We start from the raw sequence: 19,452 nt of genomic DNA, 5'->3' as shown, positions 1-19,452 counted from the left end.
AAATCAAATGTCTGCAAAATGAATGCAGCAGCCAAGTACTTTCTTTGTGACATAAAGTGTATTTGGAAGGCCTAGTCAAAGCACAATGCAGTCAGAAGCTTGACAATAGTTTGATTTATTGCTAGTTTTGTAAGTTTACAAAAAGAAAGCAAATGAACACTCCCTTAATCCTTTTATTAAGGACAAGAGCAACGTAGCACAAGTCATTCTTTAACCTCTCCCAAAAATGGTTTGAAATCATAAACGCAGTCCTGGGTTTTCATATTTCAGTGGCAAAACTGTCACTGATTTCAGCAGAGTAAAGATGAAAGTTTGAAAGTTTAATTTTTGATTATTTGGTATAAAATAATTAAGTAAGTTCTGCAGCTGCATGCCTCACTACTATGTTGGAAATTCTGGAACAAGTATTGCCAAATACAAGGTATGCAAAGGAATTGCCTGACAAAACTATGCAAGGTTTTATTTTGAAAGAAAACTGTTCAGGTGCGCATTTGCAGAGCAGAACCTAAGCTAAAAACAATATTAAAAAAAATATTCCTTATCTTAGAAAGTTAAACTCCATGATTCCAAAACACAGGTTGCAACCTAGTTAAAATCCCAGCCTCTCATCAAGGTGACTCAGGAACAGTTAGTGGCAGCAGAGCAGGATGCTAGTTTGTCTCACTGTTCTGAACATACACAGGGCAGGTCAGATACAGAAAGAGACTGTCACAATGTGCATGAACACACAACCAAAACAAAACTAATGGGTTTAACTGTAGTCCAATTAGCCTTTAACAGTATACCTTTTTTTTCTTCATGTCATATCACAGAGCTACGGCATGTAGCTTGACTAGCACAAATCAACCTTCCCATTCCCTACACAGTTGTGGTGTACCTTAAATTCCTCAGATGAAATTTGGACTGCTAATCTGCCAGAAGACCTACCCATTAACTACTGCAGGTTTTGTCAGGGAAGCTGAAGGTTAGACTGAAAAGACATTTCAGGAACCCAAAGGATACACTCAGAACAAATTTCAGAGGACTCAGAGAGTCACAGAATATTCTGAGTTGGAAGAGACTCACAAGGATTATCAAAGTCCAACTCCTAAAGAACTGACAGAAATCTTACTGCGTGGGAGACTGCAACTCAGATAGCAGCAGTTTCTTTCATTATGAACTGTGGTCTACTGAAAAAAAGATGAGCTAAATATGAGTGAACATATTAGTTTTTTTAACTTAAACTTTTTTAAACAAAGTTCCTATTGAAAGGCTTCTGAATATGTTCCTATCAGGCATGAGAAAGCTTGGCCCAATGTATGTTTGATTTCATTTTCCATCTTTACTGGTAAAACTGACATTTCTCTACATAACTTGAGACCCTTTACTATTCTTGGCACCCTATAAAACTTTCCATATGAAAAATCTTTATTTCTATTTTCACCGGTGAAAACATACTTTCACTTTGTTGAGACAGAAGTTGAAGCTTCTTATTTTATTGTTTTGAAAACTTCATTGGCTACATGTAAAACAAAACAAGCAAGAGCCTTTGAAAATGCCAAAACATTGGTACAGTCTATGTAAAACTGTTTTTCTAAGACATGCAACAGAATTACAGTGCTGTGAGGGCACAAGTGAACAGAAACATACAAAATCATAGAATCACATATCTCCTACTAACTTGTCTTCAATTCTTAACAGCTTAATCCTGCAGTGTAACAGACTACCCAATGTGAACCAGATGGTTATCAAAGTAATACTGGGAACACAAGTCGTCTTGGTTCTGGCAGGGAGGTTGTAAATAGCAACTCTGAAGTTCCATTGACATTTTATTTGTAAGGGCTGTGACTGCAATCCCTTCCAAATAGTTTTAGCATCAGGCCATAATCTCTCTACTTTTCAAGAAACTGACTGTGGTCTGTGGTATAAAGGCAATTTAGATAACTAAAATATTCTCACTATCACTTTACCAAATTATTTGCTGTAACATGAATGTGATTGTCATATGGGATGATTTGTATCATATCAAAGCTATACTTCACTTACCACATTGCTGCATGTCCTGTACTGGATGTTTCGTCCTTCACAGGTCCTGTGTCCAAAAATTAAAAACAAACCCAAACTCATTAACAGATGAATATAAAAAGCAAACACATAATATTTACCATGTCAGTATCCTTCCCATACATATCTCTAATCACCTACTCCCCCACCAACTCTCTTCCCCAAAGGAAAGGGCTCTCTGCTCCTATTGAGGCATGAATTCTACAACGCCCTAGTTTCCTACCTTTGGTTTAAAAATTACTTTCTAGAACATATCATCAGCTTACAAATAAGGTTGGAGGTCAGAATACAACATGTAAGGCAACATCTGAATCACGTTAATAATGTCTTGTGTCTCCCTGCAATTCATAATGATTTCACAAGGGCACAGCTCTGCACCTACCTGGAAACACACCTTAGCACTGACACAGTCTGAGCAGACAGGCTTTATCTGCCAGGGAACAACTGGGCACTGGGAGGAAGGAACTATGCCTGCGGTGGTCTGAGATTATAGAATTATCACCTCTCTCTAGACCAGGTTGCTCAGAGCCCAATCCAACCTGGCCTTGAACACTTCCAGGGATGGGCATCTACAGCTTCTCCTGACAACCTGTTCCAGTGCCTCACCACCCTTACAGTAAAAAAATTTCTTCATAATATCTAATCTGAACCTACTCTCAGGCTAGTGTGACAGCACTTCTACAGAACTTGATGTAAGAGGAGAAGGAGAGCATAAAACTTCCCCTCAATTCACTAACCCCTCACTACTCCCAGAAACCCAGCTGCAGAACAGCATCCAAAGAGCAGCTGGGCTGAGTAAGGTCAAGGAGAGCACATACCCTGACATGCTCTCCATGGCTCTCCCCCTCTTCTCCCACAGCAGACCCATACCAGCCCTGATGCTGGCTGGACTCCCAAAAGAGAGGTCAACAGCCAGATACCTTCTTAGCACTTGCAGTTTGTATTCTGAGTATTTGACCTTAGGTGAAGTTTCATGTGTTTTATTAGTTCAGACAGCATACTCCGTGGAGGTCCTCAGTACAAATGAGAATGCAGGGTTTGGTTTTTAAAATTTATTCTTCAAAGAACAGAATTCCTAACAGTTTTAGTTTCTTAATTTCACAACTTTTCCCCCCACACTCACCCCTCTTTCTTTTTTTTGGCCAGGACTTAACAAGTACACATTCTTTCAAATGCCTGCCAAGTCTGAACTTTTAAATCCAAACCATTTCAAACTATCCAAGGGAAAGGGCATTCTTCCCCCACCTCTTTTTTTTTTAAACAGGAAACTTTTTCCATACTGAGTTAACTCTAAAATAAACAGAATAGGTTTCCTTTAAGCTATTGAAGTCATCCTTTCTGCTTCTGTTATCCACGGATCCACAAGACTTAATTGTGAAATTCCTCCAGTAGTCATTTACACCTATGTCAATACAAAGTCAGGGCAAACCACAATTTTGCAAATGTACCACAATGGTCTAAATGACACAGGAGAAGACAAAAAAGTAAATAAACCTCTCAAATTTTCAGAAGAAATCTGAGCAGAAAGATAACACATTCTGTTGTGTAGCATTTGGTATATTTTAAAAAAGCTATTAAAACATAATAGAAATATAATTAATTCAAGGAAATTTTGATCATTGCAAGTATGCACAGAAGTGAAAAGTGTGCACAGAGTAGCACTAGAAAAAATTAGTTTTGGCAGTACAATAATAAAAATTTTATTCACAATAGGCTGTGAACTAAAAACAACAACAACCACCAAACACCCAACTGACACCCCGTGCCCACCACCACTATCTCAGTTATTCCTAAGCAATAAAGACAAGTTTCTAAAGGTAGTGTGAAAACCTGTTTATATGCCATTCAATAGAAGTACTTTGCTTATATATATATTAAAAAGTATATTATACAGTGTGTAGGCAGTCCTAGGGCAGACTTTGTATACCATACTGAATAACTTGTCAAGCTTGACACATGCTCCACCTGTCTCTCAGAAAAGCCACAAAACCTGTCAGACAGCAGTTTGCTTCACACAGACCTGCTGTTACCTCAGTTTCAATTACCGTAATTTATTAACCTTAAACCATTGAACTGACAGGGAAATTTAAACTTCCTATCCGTTGCCTCTCAGTTTCTTCTTCTTTTCATGGTTTCTCTGTATCATCTGTTTTGAAATGAAAAACTTATTTTTCACTTATTCTTTGCCTTAGGGAAAAGAATAGGTACTATCATTAGACCTATGCCAAAAAACTATTCAGGTTTTTTCTTCCCTTTTTGCTCCTTTGGCTAATAGCAAGGGATGTTCAGATAAAATGTGCGATTCTGGATGCAGCTACTGCTGTGATGATTCATGAGCACTAGGAACCACTCCTGCAAAATTCCCCTTGTCCCTCTGCAAGACCAAACTTTGGAGTTGGGTTATTTAAGTTCATTAGTTTCCCAGTTATCACCATCAACCAAAGCAGGCTTTCAGCCTGAGATGATATATTTTCACAATAGATTAGCAGAGTAGTTTGCATTTCAGATCTATGCTGATTCAGGACAGCATTCCAGATTCTCTTAAGTGTTAGGTATCTACTTTTGGATTCAAAATCATGGGATTTGCATGCATATCTTAGCATGGATGCTTTCCAGAATTCCAAAGCACTGACGATCTAACATACAACGAAAAACCATGGCAGATCAGTGAGACCATGTTGTGAGATACAGTCATCATAGATCCTCTTATCTCTGCAGGGTATGAATCAGAACTCATATCCACAAGGCATATACACTGCCTGTAGGAAAACTCAGAAGTCAACCAAAATGCCAAGTTTGTCTTGGGAACAGCAAGAAGGACTTCTAGCTTTCTCTGTTATCTACACTCAGGGGGATTTTTCAGCAGAAAAAGGTAGCTGACGATTTGGCTCGACAGTGAATTATTATCAAGTGAATATGAAAGAAAAGCAAGCTGTTGGGAGTCATGTTTCATTCCTTAAACTTAGTCACTTGTTTCGAGTAAAGTTTCTGAAAGAGATTAACAACGTTTAAGATATTAAAATATTCACTTCCCTTAATGTAAACAATCCAAACCCCTGGTATTTATTTCTCCAGGCTCCAGTTTGTAGAGAGACTTAGTTCAAGTCCCCCCCCCAAAGGTCTTAAGTAGATGTGTATTTGTGCTCAAAAAGAGTTACAGGCTCTGCAACAATCCATGTCAATAAGAATAGCAACGCAACCCCATGTCAAAGTTGTCTTTATCTGTAATTACCAAAGATGATGAAAGAGATTTGCAGAGAAGGACCTCATCAAGTGCTGACATTCTCAGCAGTCATCAAAGTTTGAAATGCCTTCCTTAGAGAGACAAGTCTCCACATAAACAAGCAACTATGAGCCATGAATGGGTTATTTTTGTCCACGTGAATTTTGATGCAACTGTTCACTACAGTGTTTTGGAAGTTGATGTAATGTTAAATAATCTTCACTCCTTTATTCTCACACCCCTTGATAACCACATTTCTGCGACAGATTCTGGGTTTTGCACTGTACTTATGAGAAAAGTACGCTGTGGGCCTGTCTTTTCCTATAAGATCTTGGGCAGCCTGTGACAGCCCTCCCCTTCCCCTGGTGCTAGCAGACATGAAGACAGGCTACACACACAGAGTAACACCATATTGCATCACTCTTTTCTCAGCCTGTTGGTCTTACCTGTTTCTAAAATGTACAGCATTATGACCCCCTGTTATCCTCAATGCAATTTCTGTGTTTGTCCCTCTCTGAGGAAAAGTGAGTCTCTTATTCTTTTATAGCCCTTTTCCCATAAAGGAAGTGCAAGGGAAGGCCATGAACACCAAATTGTTATGAACAAGGAAGATGCATCAGGACTGCATTGACTTTAAGGAGTTCACTTTTTGAAACTATCTGGCTGGGTCTGCAAACCTCACATCCAAATCATTCCACTGTCCAAATCATTCAGTCAGTTGAAAAGATGTGTAAAGATTCTTCCATTTCCTTTTTTCACCTTGCCTGCCATGGAGGATTGTCGAGAAGCACTGGTATGTTTTGCCATGCATCTTAGCATTGCAACTATAAAAATCATTCTCTCTGTTTAGAAGACTGTCTCTTACAAGCTCCTGTGTGTTGCTGAAATGGGAAATACCAGAGGAGTTACATGAACAGTTAACTTTGAGACAAGGAAAGATGCCATGGCTACACAAGTCAACTTTCCCTGCCAAATTGTGTTACAGATCTTATGAATATTCTTTATTTGGGAGTAAAAAAAAATAAACAATCAGGAGACAAAATACCAACTTCAGTCACTATATGCAGGAGGCTGGTGAGGGTACTGATCTAGGGCCACAAAATGCAAACTTTTACCATAAATAATGTTTTTCACAATCTTGCTACTAGGCAAGCAATAATTCTCATGTAAATAATGTTATTATACTTAGCATCAATGGTACCATGTGAACCTCATGAGGCTCAACAAGGCCAAATGTAAGATTCTGCTTCAAACAGACTGAGTGATGAACTGACCAAGAGCAGAGAAGGACTTGGGGATACTGGTGGATGAAAAATTAAATATGAGCTGACAATGTGCACTTGCAGTCCAGAAAGTCAATTTTATCCTGAGCCACATAAAGAGAAGTGTGGCCACCTGGTCAAGGGAGATGATTCTCTCCCTCTACTCCACTCTCATGGGATCCCACCTCGACTATTGTGTTCAGCTCTGGTCACCAGTACAAGACAGACACTGACTAGATCCAGAGAAGGGTCACAAAAATAATTAGTGGGCTGGAACACTTCTCCTATAAAGACTGAGAATGTTGGGGTTGCAAATGGGTTCATAAGGCAAAAAAGTCCTCTTTAACTAACTTAATTTCCTTATATAACAAGGTTAGCCATCTAGTTGACCAGTAGATGTATTTTTCTGCAATTTAGCAAAGCTTTGAATACAGTTTGTCACAGTATCCTTGTGGTACATTTTTATTTCCAATTTATTCTTTACCTTATTCTGAGTCACTGATTGTTATTTTCTAAGCAACAGCTGGCATTAAATGACACTTCCTCAACTTAGAAAAATATGACTGCCTAGTCCAATTAAAATAACAAAAATCCAATTTAAGAAAAATAAAGGAAAATAAAGAAAAAGTTGACAGAGTGCTTTCAGAATAGTGTTTATTTTCAGCATTTACATATTTGTCACTGCAGTATTTTTTATTTTCTTAAGAATCTTTTTAAAATGTCTTTAGCTTTAGATTTGCATGTTACATATCCTGCAGATATAGAGAAAGCAATTACAGAAAATATTGCAAATATTTTTCACTATCCAGGAAAAGGAAAAAAGCGCAAAAATTTAAAAAGAAAAAAACCTTTCAGCCAAACAAGGGCAAGAGCTCTCTTCACAGCCCAAGTGGAAAGAAATACAATATTAAATCTCAACTGGCCTGCTTTAACACAAAGATACTACACAGAACATACTGCAAGCCCAAAAGTACTAACACCCTAAATCTGAACATGCCTGAGATTGGATTAGGATTGAAGTTTTGCAGGTGGTCTTTATAAAACATATGTGCTGAACAGGAACCCAAGCTCTCCACATTTTAAGGAAGTTTGAACCTGTGTCTAAATCATGTGTGGCAGCCCACTTCCGCTGAAATGCATTCTTTTTCCTGCACAGTCTGGTGCTTGGGTCTTTAGAGAATCACATCTTAACTCTCTCATGGGAAGTACGGCTTAGAAAAACTCCACATCATGCAAAAACCTTGGTGATTTAATTCTTTATAATCTAAGTCTCAGAACAGATTTATTGAAAGACTTATGAATAGACAAGGCTCTTCCAGTGAAAACGGATATATGAACAGTATATCATCCAAGTGAAGGCTTCACAGACATTTTTGTTAGGCAGGCTATTTCTCAATGGAGAGATGGATTTAAGGAGACCATATCTATCACTCACCTGTAGGTACAACACTGATTACCACTCGTTTTACTGATCAGTTTATCACCCAAAACACCAACATATAACATCCCTGTGCCAGCTCTAGCAAGGGATTACATGGGAAAACAGCACTAGGAAAGCATTTTATATATTTTTATATATATATATATATATATATATATATTTATATATATATATTTATATATTTATATAGCCAGAAATTAGGACAGCCAGCACAGTATGGCTAACTGGTTCTCTGAAGACCAGCAGCAACCACTCCACAGATCACAAGGTTCATCTACACTGTGTGCAATTTGCAGCTTCTTATAATGTTGACGCGTTGACTGAAGTTTAAGACTGTTCCTTGCTGCTTCTGCCACTAGGAAGAGATAGAGCTATAATCTTTAAAAAAAGAACTGGGAAAGCTTCTCCAGCAAATGAAACCAGAAAACATTCTCATAATTACAGATTTCACTAATCCCAGATTAAAGGGAGTACTTAATATAATAAAGTGGTCTAACTTGCCTTATTTAGCAGTGCCAGGATAGAGCAGACTGAATTTATATTATTGCACAATAACAGCAGTAATGTGTGTTAGCATGTCTAGCTGACAATGAAGCAACTCAAAACCTAGAATAATTGTTCCATTGTAATTTTCACTCAGAGAGTTTAAAGGACCTTTTATCAATGTTAGATGTGAAAAACTTCAGAATCTCTGGCAATCAAAGTCCTGAGACAGATGAGCCTGTGCCTGCAGCCTGAAAAAAGGGTCACAGCCACATGCTTGGACTACAGTCAGTAGTCCAAATTCATTTGTGAAGCAGTAATAGTAGACAACATTTTGGTATCAAAGTTATATAGATGAAACTTTAAATGACATTTTTTTTCAAATATGTAGTATTTTACGTGCCCTGGCCCCAGCGGCCGGCCACACTGGGCAGGCTCCCGGCGGCCCCTTTTCAGTACTAGCCGTGTAGTCCAAGACTCAGCTATTCAGTCGATCACACAACTATCGGTGAAGAATGAATTGGATACTGCCCCCACTTTAAGAGAAACTCTTAAGGCCATACAGCAGGTGAAAATCGGCAAGGCAGCTGGGGTTGATGGAATTCCACCCGAAGTCTGGAAACATGGGGGCCAAGCACTCCATGTTAAATTTCACGAGTTTATGGTGTGCTGTTGGGAACTAGGCGAACTACCATCAGACCTTCATGATGCAGTAATCATCACTTTGTATAAGAAGAAAGGAATTAAATCAGACTGTTCAAATTACCGTGGTATTACTCTGCTCTCCATTGCTGGCAAAATCCTGGCAAGAATACTCTTGAACTGACTAATACCCGCTATAGCAGAAGGAATTCTACCTGAAAGCCAATGTGGTTTCAGAGCCAACAGGAGTACCACAGACATGGTATTTTATAGCGTGAAGGGTACTTTACACGGTAAAGAAGGATGCACGCTCTTCTGACGTGGTAATCAAAGAGGTTTATTTCAAATTCGGCGCTTCCCTTTATACCCTGATATCATGTGATCTTCTAACCAATAGGGTTATCCATTTAGACGCATGCTCCTTTGGCCTTCTCTGCCTTGGCACGTCCCCCGTGCCTTGGACACGCCTCCTACAGTATTTGTTCTCAGACAACTGCAAGAGAAGTGGAGGGAACAGAACAAAGGTCTCTATGTAACCTTTGTTGATCTCACCAAGGCTTTCGATACTGTGAGCAGAAAAGGTCTGTGGCAGATTTTGGAACGTTTAGGATGTCCCCCTAAGTTCCTTAAAATTATCATCTTACTCCATGAGAATCAGCACGGCCAAGTCAGATATGGTAACACACTTTCTGAGCCCTTTCAAATATCCAATGGTGTGAAACAAGGCTGCGTTCTTGCACCAATCCCATTCACAGTCTTTTTCAGTATGATGCTCCAAAGGGCCATGGCAGACCTCGATGATCAGGACAGTATCTACATTTGATATCGTACTGATGGAAGCCTATTCAACGTTAGGTGACTGAAGGCCCATACTAAAACGTTAAATTATCTTGTCTGGAGCTGCTTTATGCTGATGACGCTGCCCTTGTTGCCCACACAGAAGCAGCTCTGCAGCATTTAACATCATGCTTTGCAGATGCTGCTGAGCTTTTTGGGCTGGAAGTCAGCTTAAAGAAGACTGAAGTTCTCTATCAACCTGCACCTCAGGAAGCCTTCCATCATCCCCATATCACCATTGACCAATCAGAACTCAAATCAGTCCAGCAGTTTAATTACCTAGGTAGCCTCATCTCCTCGGAAGGTAAGATTGATGGAGAGATAGACAATGGGTTAGTAAAGGCTTATAGTGCCTTCAGAAGGCTTTATAAAAGAGTTTGGCATAATAAGCACTTGAAGAAAAATACAGAGATTGGTGTTTACAGAGCCATGGTACTGTCTACTCTCTTATATGGATCTGAATCATGGGTCATCTACCATCACCACCTGCGACTCCTAGAACGCTTCCATCTGTGCTGTCTCCGTACAATCCTAAGCATCCACTGGTCACATTATGTGACTAATACGTCTTTCTAGAACGAGCAGCAATCACAAGCATTGAGGCCATGTTGCTGAGAACACAGCTGCGCTGGGCAGGACACGTCTCAAGGACGAAGGACCACCGCCTCCCTAAGATCTTGCTTTATGGTGAACTTGCCACCGGCTGCCACAAGAGAGGAGCCTCGAAGAGGAGATACAAGGACTCTCTGAAGCAACATCTCAGCCTTGGCCATATTGATCAACATCACTGGTCTACTCTGGCTTCCAATCAGGAGCTCTGGAGACACATTATCTATAACGCTGCTGCTTCTTTTGAGAACGCACACAGGATCACTCTTAAGGAGAAAGAATCATGTCTTGCAGAATATACCACCTAAGGAGTCTTTCTGCTGTGCCTTTTGCATCCGGATGTGCCTATCTCGAATTGGCTTCTTTAGCCACCAGCGCACTTGTAACAAACGTGGGTAGAACCCTCCCAAATCTTTGTTCGCGAAGCCTCGGCATGATGATGAGTATTTTACATAGCCTGTTTTCTGCACTAGCCAGAATTATTTTAATGGTTTCTGTAATGGGTTTGTTACCCTCCCTGGGAGGGAAGAGAAACTAGATAGATCACCTGACTCATATTGTGCCAATAAGGTATTCCATACCACATTACATCAGCTCAGATATAAAAGAGACGAGAAGGAAGCAAGGTGCTCTCTTCTCTTCTGGGTAGCTGCGCAGAATAGTCGGGCCGTTTCTTCTTCTTCGGAGAGCATTCTCCTGGGGAAGTAGTCTTTATTGTTAGTTCTTCTCTGTGTGTATAGTGTTTATATTTTTTTCTCTCTGTGTAAATATTAAACTGCCTTTCTTAGCAGGTTCGGTTTTGCAGTTTTTTTTTTTCCTTTTCCCTCTTTCCTCCTCCCCTCTCCTCTGAGGGGAAGCTGAGTGCAAACCTGGTGGATACCTGGCATTCAGCCAAGTTAAACAATAACAAATCTGGTGCTGAAATCCAGGAAGACTGCTAAGAAAGGTTGTTTATATAAATGCTGCCTTACTTATCGTTTTGTTTTTGCTAACATGGGAACATACTAATATAAACATGGTCCTACGCCCAGTCCTTGTATTTACACCTTTGATTTTACTAACAATTCTCATGGGCTCTGTGACCTATCTTCTAAAAGACCATCAGGGGGATAGATACAATTTTCTTTCCCTTCTTAATTTTGATATAGATGGTTTGGTAATGAAGGCACCAGTGATTCTTACTAATCCTTATTTAAGCTGTCTGGCAATGGTACTGCTTATAACTAATGCTATGAGAACGTTATGGGGATTGGGGAATGCAGTATTGTCTTTTTGCCTTGTTGTAGGACAAAACAAACTTCGAAAGAGAATTTACTGGGATATGCCTTCAAGGGCCCAGTTCCTGGGTGGCAGGGTATGTGGATGAATTTAGGCAGGTTTTTAGGGTGTTTAACACCTCCCATTGCTTGGGACTTCACACCAGAAACAAGTATTCAACCCCAACAAACTGACACATCATTTAATGGAAGGATGCCTTGCCTACCCCAATCAAAACCAGCAACTTCTTGCCCTGTACTGGGTCCTGGCCCATGCTTATCGAGCTGCTGTTCAATACTCTAAAAAGACTATGACTGAGACAGGGACCCAAACTATGACATCCAAAGTCATTATTGCCCCCGTAGTGAAAAAGAAGATATAAGGAGATCCACAGCACCTACCGGCCTAGGATTAGTAAAAGAGGAAGAAGGAGAAGGATCTACCCTGCCCACGCTTCCAAGAGAAGAAGAGGAAGCAGGATAAATAGCCAGTGATTCACTAGAGGAAGCAGAAGCAGTTCCATGTGTGAGAAGCAGAGAGGAAATCAGACATGAAAGTGAAGTTACCCAGTCCCTGAGCCTATCAGAACTTCGGGACTTGTGGAGAGATTACAGCCGCCAGCCTGGTGAATGAATTCTTACTTGGCTGCTCCAATGCTGGGTTATGGGATCTATTGCCAGACACTGTGAAATTGAATAGGAAATTGGAAGGGAGAGGTATATTTGCAGTCTTTGGCTCCGCCTCCTCTTCGGTGTGAGAGAAAGGTACCCGTAGGTGACATCTACAGGTACAGGTATTTTCCAGAGGTAAGAGTGATGATTTCAAATTATGGTTCCTTAGCTCAGATTCAGTATCCATGGGACTCCATAACCTGCTTAGCAGTCTGTTACACGCTCAGGCAAACTGTTCTCTGCTTCATGATTTTTTCATAAACAGCAGCAACCATAACATGTAGGGGTTTCAAGCAGATTGAAAAATAGGGTAGTTATCTATTATCTGCAAAAAAAATTTCCAAAACTCTAGGAATCCTATTCTTCTACCTTCAGCCTTGCTTTACTAGAAAGTGATGGTGAATTTGGAAGATGATAGGAAAAGGAATCATAACTGTCTTCTTGCAAAGCCTAGACACAGCAAAATCCTATCTCTATTACTGCAGTACTTGACAATATGTAAAGTGAAATTCTAGAGAACACTGAATATTTTTAGGACCAGGATGGGTGAACTTAGCATAAGAGATTTTATAATTTCTTTTACAATTTGAAAATGTACCCTGATACAGGAAAATAAAATAAATGCACATGAATTTCAGATATCTAATTCAGGCATTTATTATTACTCTGCTTGAGTTCATTTGACTCAACATTACACTTAATACCTACATGGACGGTATATGAGTTATTATCAATCACTATGCTGTATGACAAACTCCAGTGGTGCAACAGACAGACTGGAACAAACAATAGTTGGATTCTGAGCAAGAGGCAAAGTCTGTATTGCAGTATCTCTCAACCTGTTTCCATAATCTTGGTAGCCAAAATATACAACAGCTAATAAAACTGGCCTCTCTGTAGAAGTTCAACAATTGGTAGTTTCGTCCTCAAGAAAAATAGGAGTGGTATGCGGTTCTCCCCTCTACAGGTTTTGATCAGCAGTGCTGTACGGCAGCTCATGACGGAGAAGAGACAGATGAGGAGCTTCTCTTTCTTAGCTTTGTATTCAATTAAAAAAAAAAATAGGAAAACTGAAAGGCAAAATACTGTAGAATGATAAAATGGTAAAAATAATTATCTCTTCACGCAATATATAATTAGTTTGAGAGTTCACTTTTAAGCGAGTTGAGGCAAAACCCAGTAACATTTAAAGGGGGTTCTGACCTTTTGTGTAAATTACAATATTATCAGAAGTGATAAAGAGGTAATGCATATAAAGAGCATGACAAGTGTCATCCTTTGAGGTTTAACTACAAATTAACAATCTTTTATTTTCCTGGGGTGTATTCTGTCCCTGGAGTGACCCAGTGCTGCTTTCTCTGAGCATGGGATACGAGGACATACAACTGACTTGGGCTGGCAACTTCCATCTGCTTATGTGACTGGCATATTTTTTATATCACTATCATTATGTCCTTAGCATAATCAGAACCAGTTGTTCTAATGAAATGTACTGTTAAACAGCCCTACTCTGAAATTTTTGCCATTTAAAACACTAGAAAACAGAATTTCTCACTAACACTTTCCATTCTTCCATTACAGCTGTGAAGGCCTAACACAAAACATGTTCCCAAAACAAACAACACCAGCACTAACATAACTTTGGCAAACAAAAGCTGGAAAGAAAACTGGTTTCCTTTACTTCACTATATTTATACAAACATACTTAAGAATGGGCAATTAGTCTTTGCATTTCTTCAAAGTAGATGCACTGGGTTCTCCCTATTCATGAGATGCTCTGAAAGTCACCTCATACAGAACTAGAAGATACAAGGCATTATGAATGTTCCTTCCAGGATGAGAAATATTTAAGATTATTTTTTTCTAAAACATCTTATTGTGCTGCCTGTTTTCATTTGCCAGAAGTATCTAGTATCTTTCTTCATGCTGCAGTGAAATTATACAAAACAAATACATGAGACAAACTGTATGATGAAGAAGATGTCCCATAGGGGCGGACATTTTGTTCTAGCCTCGCCAGGTTTGAAGTACTCGTGCACAGGCTTATTTGCAAACCTTGGACAAGTTTCTTTCCCCTCTCTGCCTTTTTTTTAGCAACTTAAAATCCTTGCCTACCAGAAAAGTTCATCATTTAAACCTTTTACTTAATTAAAAATTGCACATTTCATACAGTGTTAATTACAGGTCAAGTGTTACTACTTATGATTTATTGCTATTGTCTACAAAAGCCAAATTAGTCCCCTGCACCTAACTAACTTCTGTCCTGTAAACAGTGGGTTTCCATGTCTGAATGGTCCATAGTTAGCAGTCAGTTTCTTGAGGCAGAAAGACTGCTTGTGTCCTAATGGGACAGTAGCAAGGTATTGTACAAAAAACAATTCTGTGTGATTTATGAGTTTATTCCCTGTTTCACTGGTGCAGCTTCAGTCCCAAACAGCACAAGATTTAGAGGCCAGGAGGAGTGCTTTATACTCACATACTACTGAGGACTACAACTGCTACTGCTGCTGCTTGGAATCTAAGACCTGCCCTCCAGAAACTATGAAGACAGTTCTCAGTGAGGGAGCAGAGGTATAGTCAGAGAGCCCTTGTATTGCTCAGATTCCCCAGATCTCGATATGCCTGGGTTCATGTTTACATGAAAGTAACATCTTGAAGGTCACTTAATTTTTTAAATATGGAAAAGTATATACTGTGATTAGAATTAAGCTCTTGTCTCTGCAATTTCAGATTTTGAGGTGAATGCAGAATCACAATTTGCTATGAAACTAACAAGAAATAAGAATTTGTCCCCCACTTTTTTTTTTTTAATCCATGGGAATGGAATAAGAAAATACTGGTTTTCCACTCCTTTCAGTAGGTGCCTTTACCCGTCTTTTCTTCCAGCAGACTTTTGCACATGGTCAACTCAATAAATGCTGGTACTAGGAGACCAAACTGTCCACAGATAAAGTTAAAATGCACAATATTCAATATTCTGATGCTATAGTTCAATGCCGTGCGCTGTTTCCTGTCTTCACTAAACAACATCATGTATTAAAATATTAGACACAGGAAACGACTTGAACTGTATGGCCAACCTTTGTTGTGTTAACACCAGTTTTGTAAGCACATGAATGAAAATACAAAAGAAAGATATGGAAAATTCTATTACATTTTTTATACTACAATATATAATGTATCAGAGATGGCAAGAAGCCATAAATTTTGGGTCTGGAGTTTTCTGTCATATCCTTTATCAGAAATCTGTTAATATTTATCACATACACCATGTTTACTGCAGGTAAATTTTTTCCTAAAGTAGACAGAAAAAATATTTGCTAGAAATATTTTGCAGGTAAAACTTACATATACTGTAGAGTGGAAAAGACATCAAATGACTAGTTCGTGTTTGGTTGCAAGCTAGTAACTGGGGAGGAATAAAATCCCAGATGCCTGACCTGGTACCCAGACTTCACCTTTGTACCAGGCCATTTTACTTCTGCTTGTTGGAAGGACTTTGCTGGTATGGAAGACTTTCTACCTGGAATTGAATATGTAAGACATGCTCTGCACGCTTGTCACTCTTATGCAGCTCAGGATGCCACATTTGACCAACACAATGCTTCTACAGTCAGCATGGCTGAGACGATGGGCTACTAAACCTCGTGAATTATCTGTTTCTGATACAAGTGCAGAAGTCTTACCACTTAAATGGTGAAAGTGCAAGGAGGTTTCAATTTCAGCAGCTGGCAGCCTTGCAAGCTGTCCAGGCCACTTAATTTTATCTCTTGCTACATTTTAAAGGGTGTTGCCTTATCAAGCATGCTGGCTGCTTGCCTGAATTAAAAGACACCAGAATTTTTTGACACCAAGTTGAAAATTTCAATGTAGTTCAAGAACTCTACTGATTACTTCTGTGGTCTGATACATACAAGTAGGTTGAATCTTCCCATCAATAAAATAAAAATCATTCAGCCGCTTACTTGCTGCTCAGGCAGCGTCTCAGTGAATACGAAGCCCCTCCTCCACAAGTGCGTGAACATTCACTCCACGAGCCCCAGGCACCCCACAGTGAGCCTCGATCTTCCTCCGAGCGAGCTGTTCTGGAGCTCTGAGGAGAGGGAGAAGGAAAAAGAATCAGGAAAGAACATTTAAAGGTTAAAAAAATACTGCTGTTAGTTTAAGGTTTTTGGTTTGTTTTTTTTTTTTTAACTAGAGACCATCCTAATTATTGAAAGCACTGAATAAATTGAATAAACCTGTGCTTCTCTGACATGCCTACTAATTGGTAGCCAGTTCTTTAGTCGTGACTGGTGTTTGAATTCACTTTCATCCCTTCAATATCCTACCTTGTCTCAGTTTGAAGCTAGTGAAGACCATTTTAAAGGAGCACTTTGGACAACAGTGAGACAAAGGATTTTTTTCTCATTAAAAGAAAGAGTTGGAGTATTATAGACATCAGAAATTTTGCTCTGAAATTGTGCTGCTGTGTTAGAAACTATGGAAAGGTATATTGAAAGATGCCTTCCAAGATGGTCTTAATTAAAAACTGAAACACAACGAAGTGAATCAACATGATACAAAGGCATTCAACATAATCACTTTCACGCACTCACCGTAAGGAATTGGAACTATCATTACTTTCTCTCTGTCTGAAGACCTCCTATAAAACTTGCTGGACTAAGGTTTCCCTAACTGTTTTATCCCTAGTATTTGAGAGCTTAAAAAAGAAAGCGCACGTTAACTGAAGAGCTGGAGTTAACCAGTGTCAGGCACAGACCCAGGCAGAGCTACTGTTAATATCAATGGTTGTGTATAAAGAACCGTATAAAGAAGCAGCACTGATGGACTCAGAAATACTCAGCTCTTTGAGGGTTAAGTCATAAATGTACAGCAATACCTGCCTCAAGTAAAGCAGTTATACCTGTATTCAGCATTTCATTTTCATGAATGCAAATGCACCTCAAAAACATAGATTCATAAGGACACAAATGATTTAACCATTTAGATAGATATTGTTCCTCGTAGTCAATGTGGTTTTGCTGAAAGAAACTGAATAACCTCACACAGGTGTGTGTGAAACGTCTGTGTCTGATGGAGACCAGGCAGTATTCTCCTTCAAAGCTTGATTTGTGCTGTGGGACAGTACTAGTGAATAGCATTTCTAATTGTATTTGAAATAAATAAGAAGGCAAAACAACTATACAAGGGAGATTTAAATGGCTCACCTATAACAGAGAAACATCAGCATGCATCACAGCTAGCCCATATTACACGAATCAACTTCAGCTTTCACAGAACCATAGAATATGCTGAGTTGGAAGAGAACCATCAGGATCACTGAGTCCAACTCCTGACCCTGTGCAGGACAGCCCAAGAGTCACACCATGTGCCTGAAAGTATCATTCAAATGCTTTGTGAACAGACAGGCTTGGAACTGCGCCCATTTCCCTGGAGAACCCATTCCAGTGTTCAACCAACCTCTGCATGAAAGACATTTTCCTGATATCCAACTTAAACCTCCCCTGACTCAGCTTCATGTGGTTTCCTTGAGTCCTGTCACTGGTCACCACAGAGAAGAAACCAGTGCCTGTCCCTCTGCTTCCTTTCATGAGATAGCTGTAGACCACAATGAGGTCTCCCCTCAGTCTCTTCTCCAGGCTGAGTAAACCAGGTGATCTCAGATGTACCTCAAACGGCTTCCCCTCAAGGCCCTGGACCATCTTTGTTGCCCTCCTTTGGACACACTCTAATTGCTTAGTATCTTTCCTGTACTGCGGTGTCCAAAACTGCACACAATACTCAAGGTGAGGCCTCCCCAGTGCAGAGCAGAGCAGGACAATCCCCTCCAGCTGGCAATGTTTTGCCTGATGCCCACTAGGACAGGACTGGCCCTCCTGGCTGCCAGGGCACTGTTGACTCATATTCAACTTGCCAGAGCCTCTTTGCTGACGGCAACCTAATGGATTATTTGAGACACAGCGACAGCTCAACACAAATAATTTTACCGTCAGTGAAGCTATGTAGAAGTTTGGTAATGAAATACAGCAAAATATACTGGTCTTGAATATTGTTATTTGTAAGCAAAAACTGAACATTAATTTAGTCTGTGAGAGATGATACCGGATTTGTCTAATGTGTGTAAAAAAATTATTTGACATTCTCATTTTATCTTGCTTTTATTAAAACGCAAGAAGTTTTGATTTCAACACAAGAATTGCAAGGGTAAATGTAAAAACTAAAGTTACATAAGTCATCAAATTCCAACTACAGGCAGATGTGAACCAGTCTCTAGATCTCATGAACATTTACACATGAGATAGGAGAAGACACAATAATTTACTAAGGTTATTTCACCTGACTGTTTTGTGAAGGGTAGTTTTAATAAAATGCAAACGTGTGTTTGTACTTTTAGTCTCTTAAAGAGAAAATACATGTCTGTGCTTCACACTGCAGATGGATGCATGTCCTGATCATTCACCACCAACTGAAAGTCCAAAGATGTAATTAAAAAGGGTTGCAAGGTAAAGTTCATGTGAACCAATTACTCTTACCTCACCGTAAATTATAAGGATCAGCATAGCTAGACATTTGAAGGGTTCAAATTTTTCTGACATAAACTGTAATCTCACCCAGAGGAGACCCATGAGCCTGTTACTTGCATTCTAAGATTTGTTATAAGACCTATATATTCCCAGAAAACATGTGATCTCCAACTGGAACAGGCTCCAAGTTTTCTTTCAACAAGTGAAATAAATGTAATTCATTTCAACTCCATCCATATTTAATGTTAAAGAAAGTAGAGTCGTTTTGCCTCCTGTGAACTACATGGTTAAGGCTGAGCTTGAAATTCTAGAAATGCCTGACAAGTCATTTTTCATCTGAAGACCACTGTCCATCACAGGTCTATTCCAGCTTCAAAGGATATATAGAAATTACTAGCTAAGAATTTCCTGTTAAGCATGGACTTTTTCAGAAGTAGCTTATAAGGGTAGTTAGTAA

At 39.4% G+C, this 19,452-nt stretch overlaps 1 protein-coding gene across 5 annotated transcripts in view; it reads right to left on the bottom strand.

The window, feature by feature from the left end:
- Nucleotides 1-19,452, bottom strand: part of ADAMTSL1 (ADAMTS like 1) — a 398,738-nt gene that overhangs the window by 173,758 nt on the left and 205,528 nt on the right. For 2 of the 5 annotated variants that reach the window (XM_032676082.1, XM_032676083.1), the window contains 2 exons: nt 16,434-16,561; nt 2,026-2,071 (listed from right to left, as the gene is read on the bottom strand). In XM_032676082.1, coding sequence (XP_032531973.1) covers nt 2,026-2,071; nt 16,434-16,561 — 174 coding nt within the window. The other 3 variants (XM_032676086.1, XM_032676085.1, XM_032676084.1) reach the window with 3 other exon arrangements.

This window comes from Chiroxiphia lanceolata, chromosome Z (genome assembly GCF_009829145.1).
Source record: "Chiroxiphia lanceolata isolate bChiLan1 chromosome Z, bChiLan1.pri, whole genome shotgun sequence".
In the NCBI taxonomy this organism is placed as follows: Eukaryota; Metazoa; Chordata; class Aves; order Passeriformes; family Pipridae; genus Chiroxiphia; species Chiroxiphia lanceolata.
This window is presented reverse-complemented; position numbering and strand designations above follow the sequence as displayed.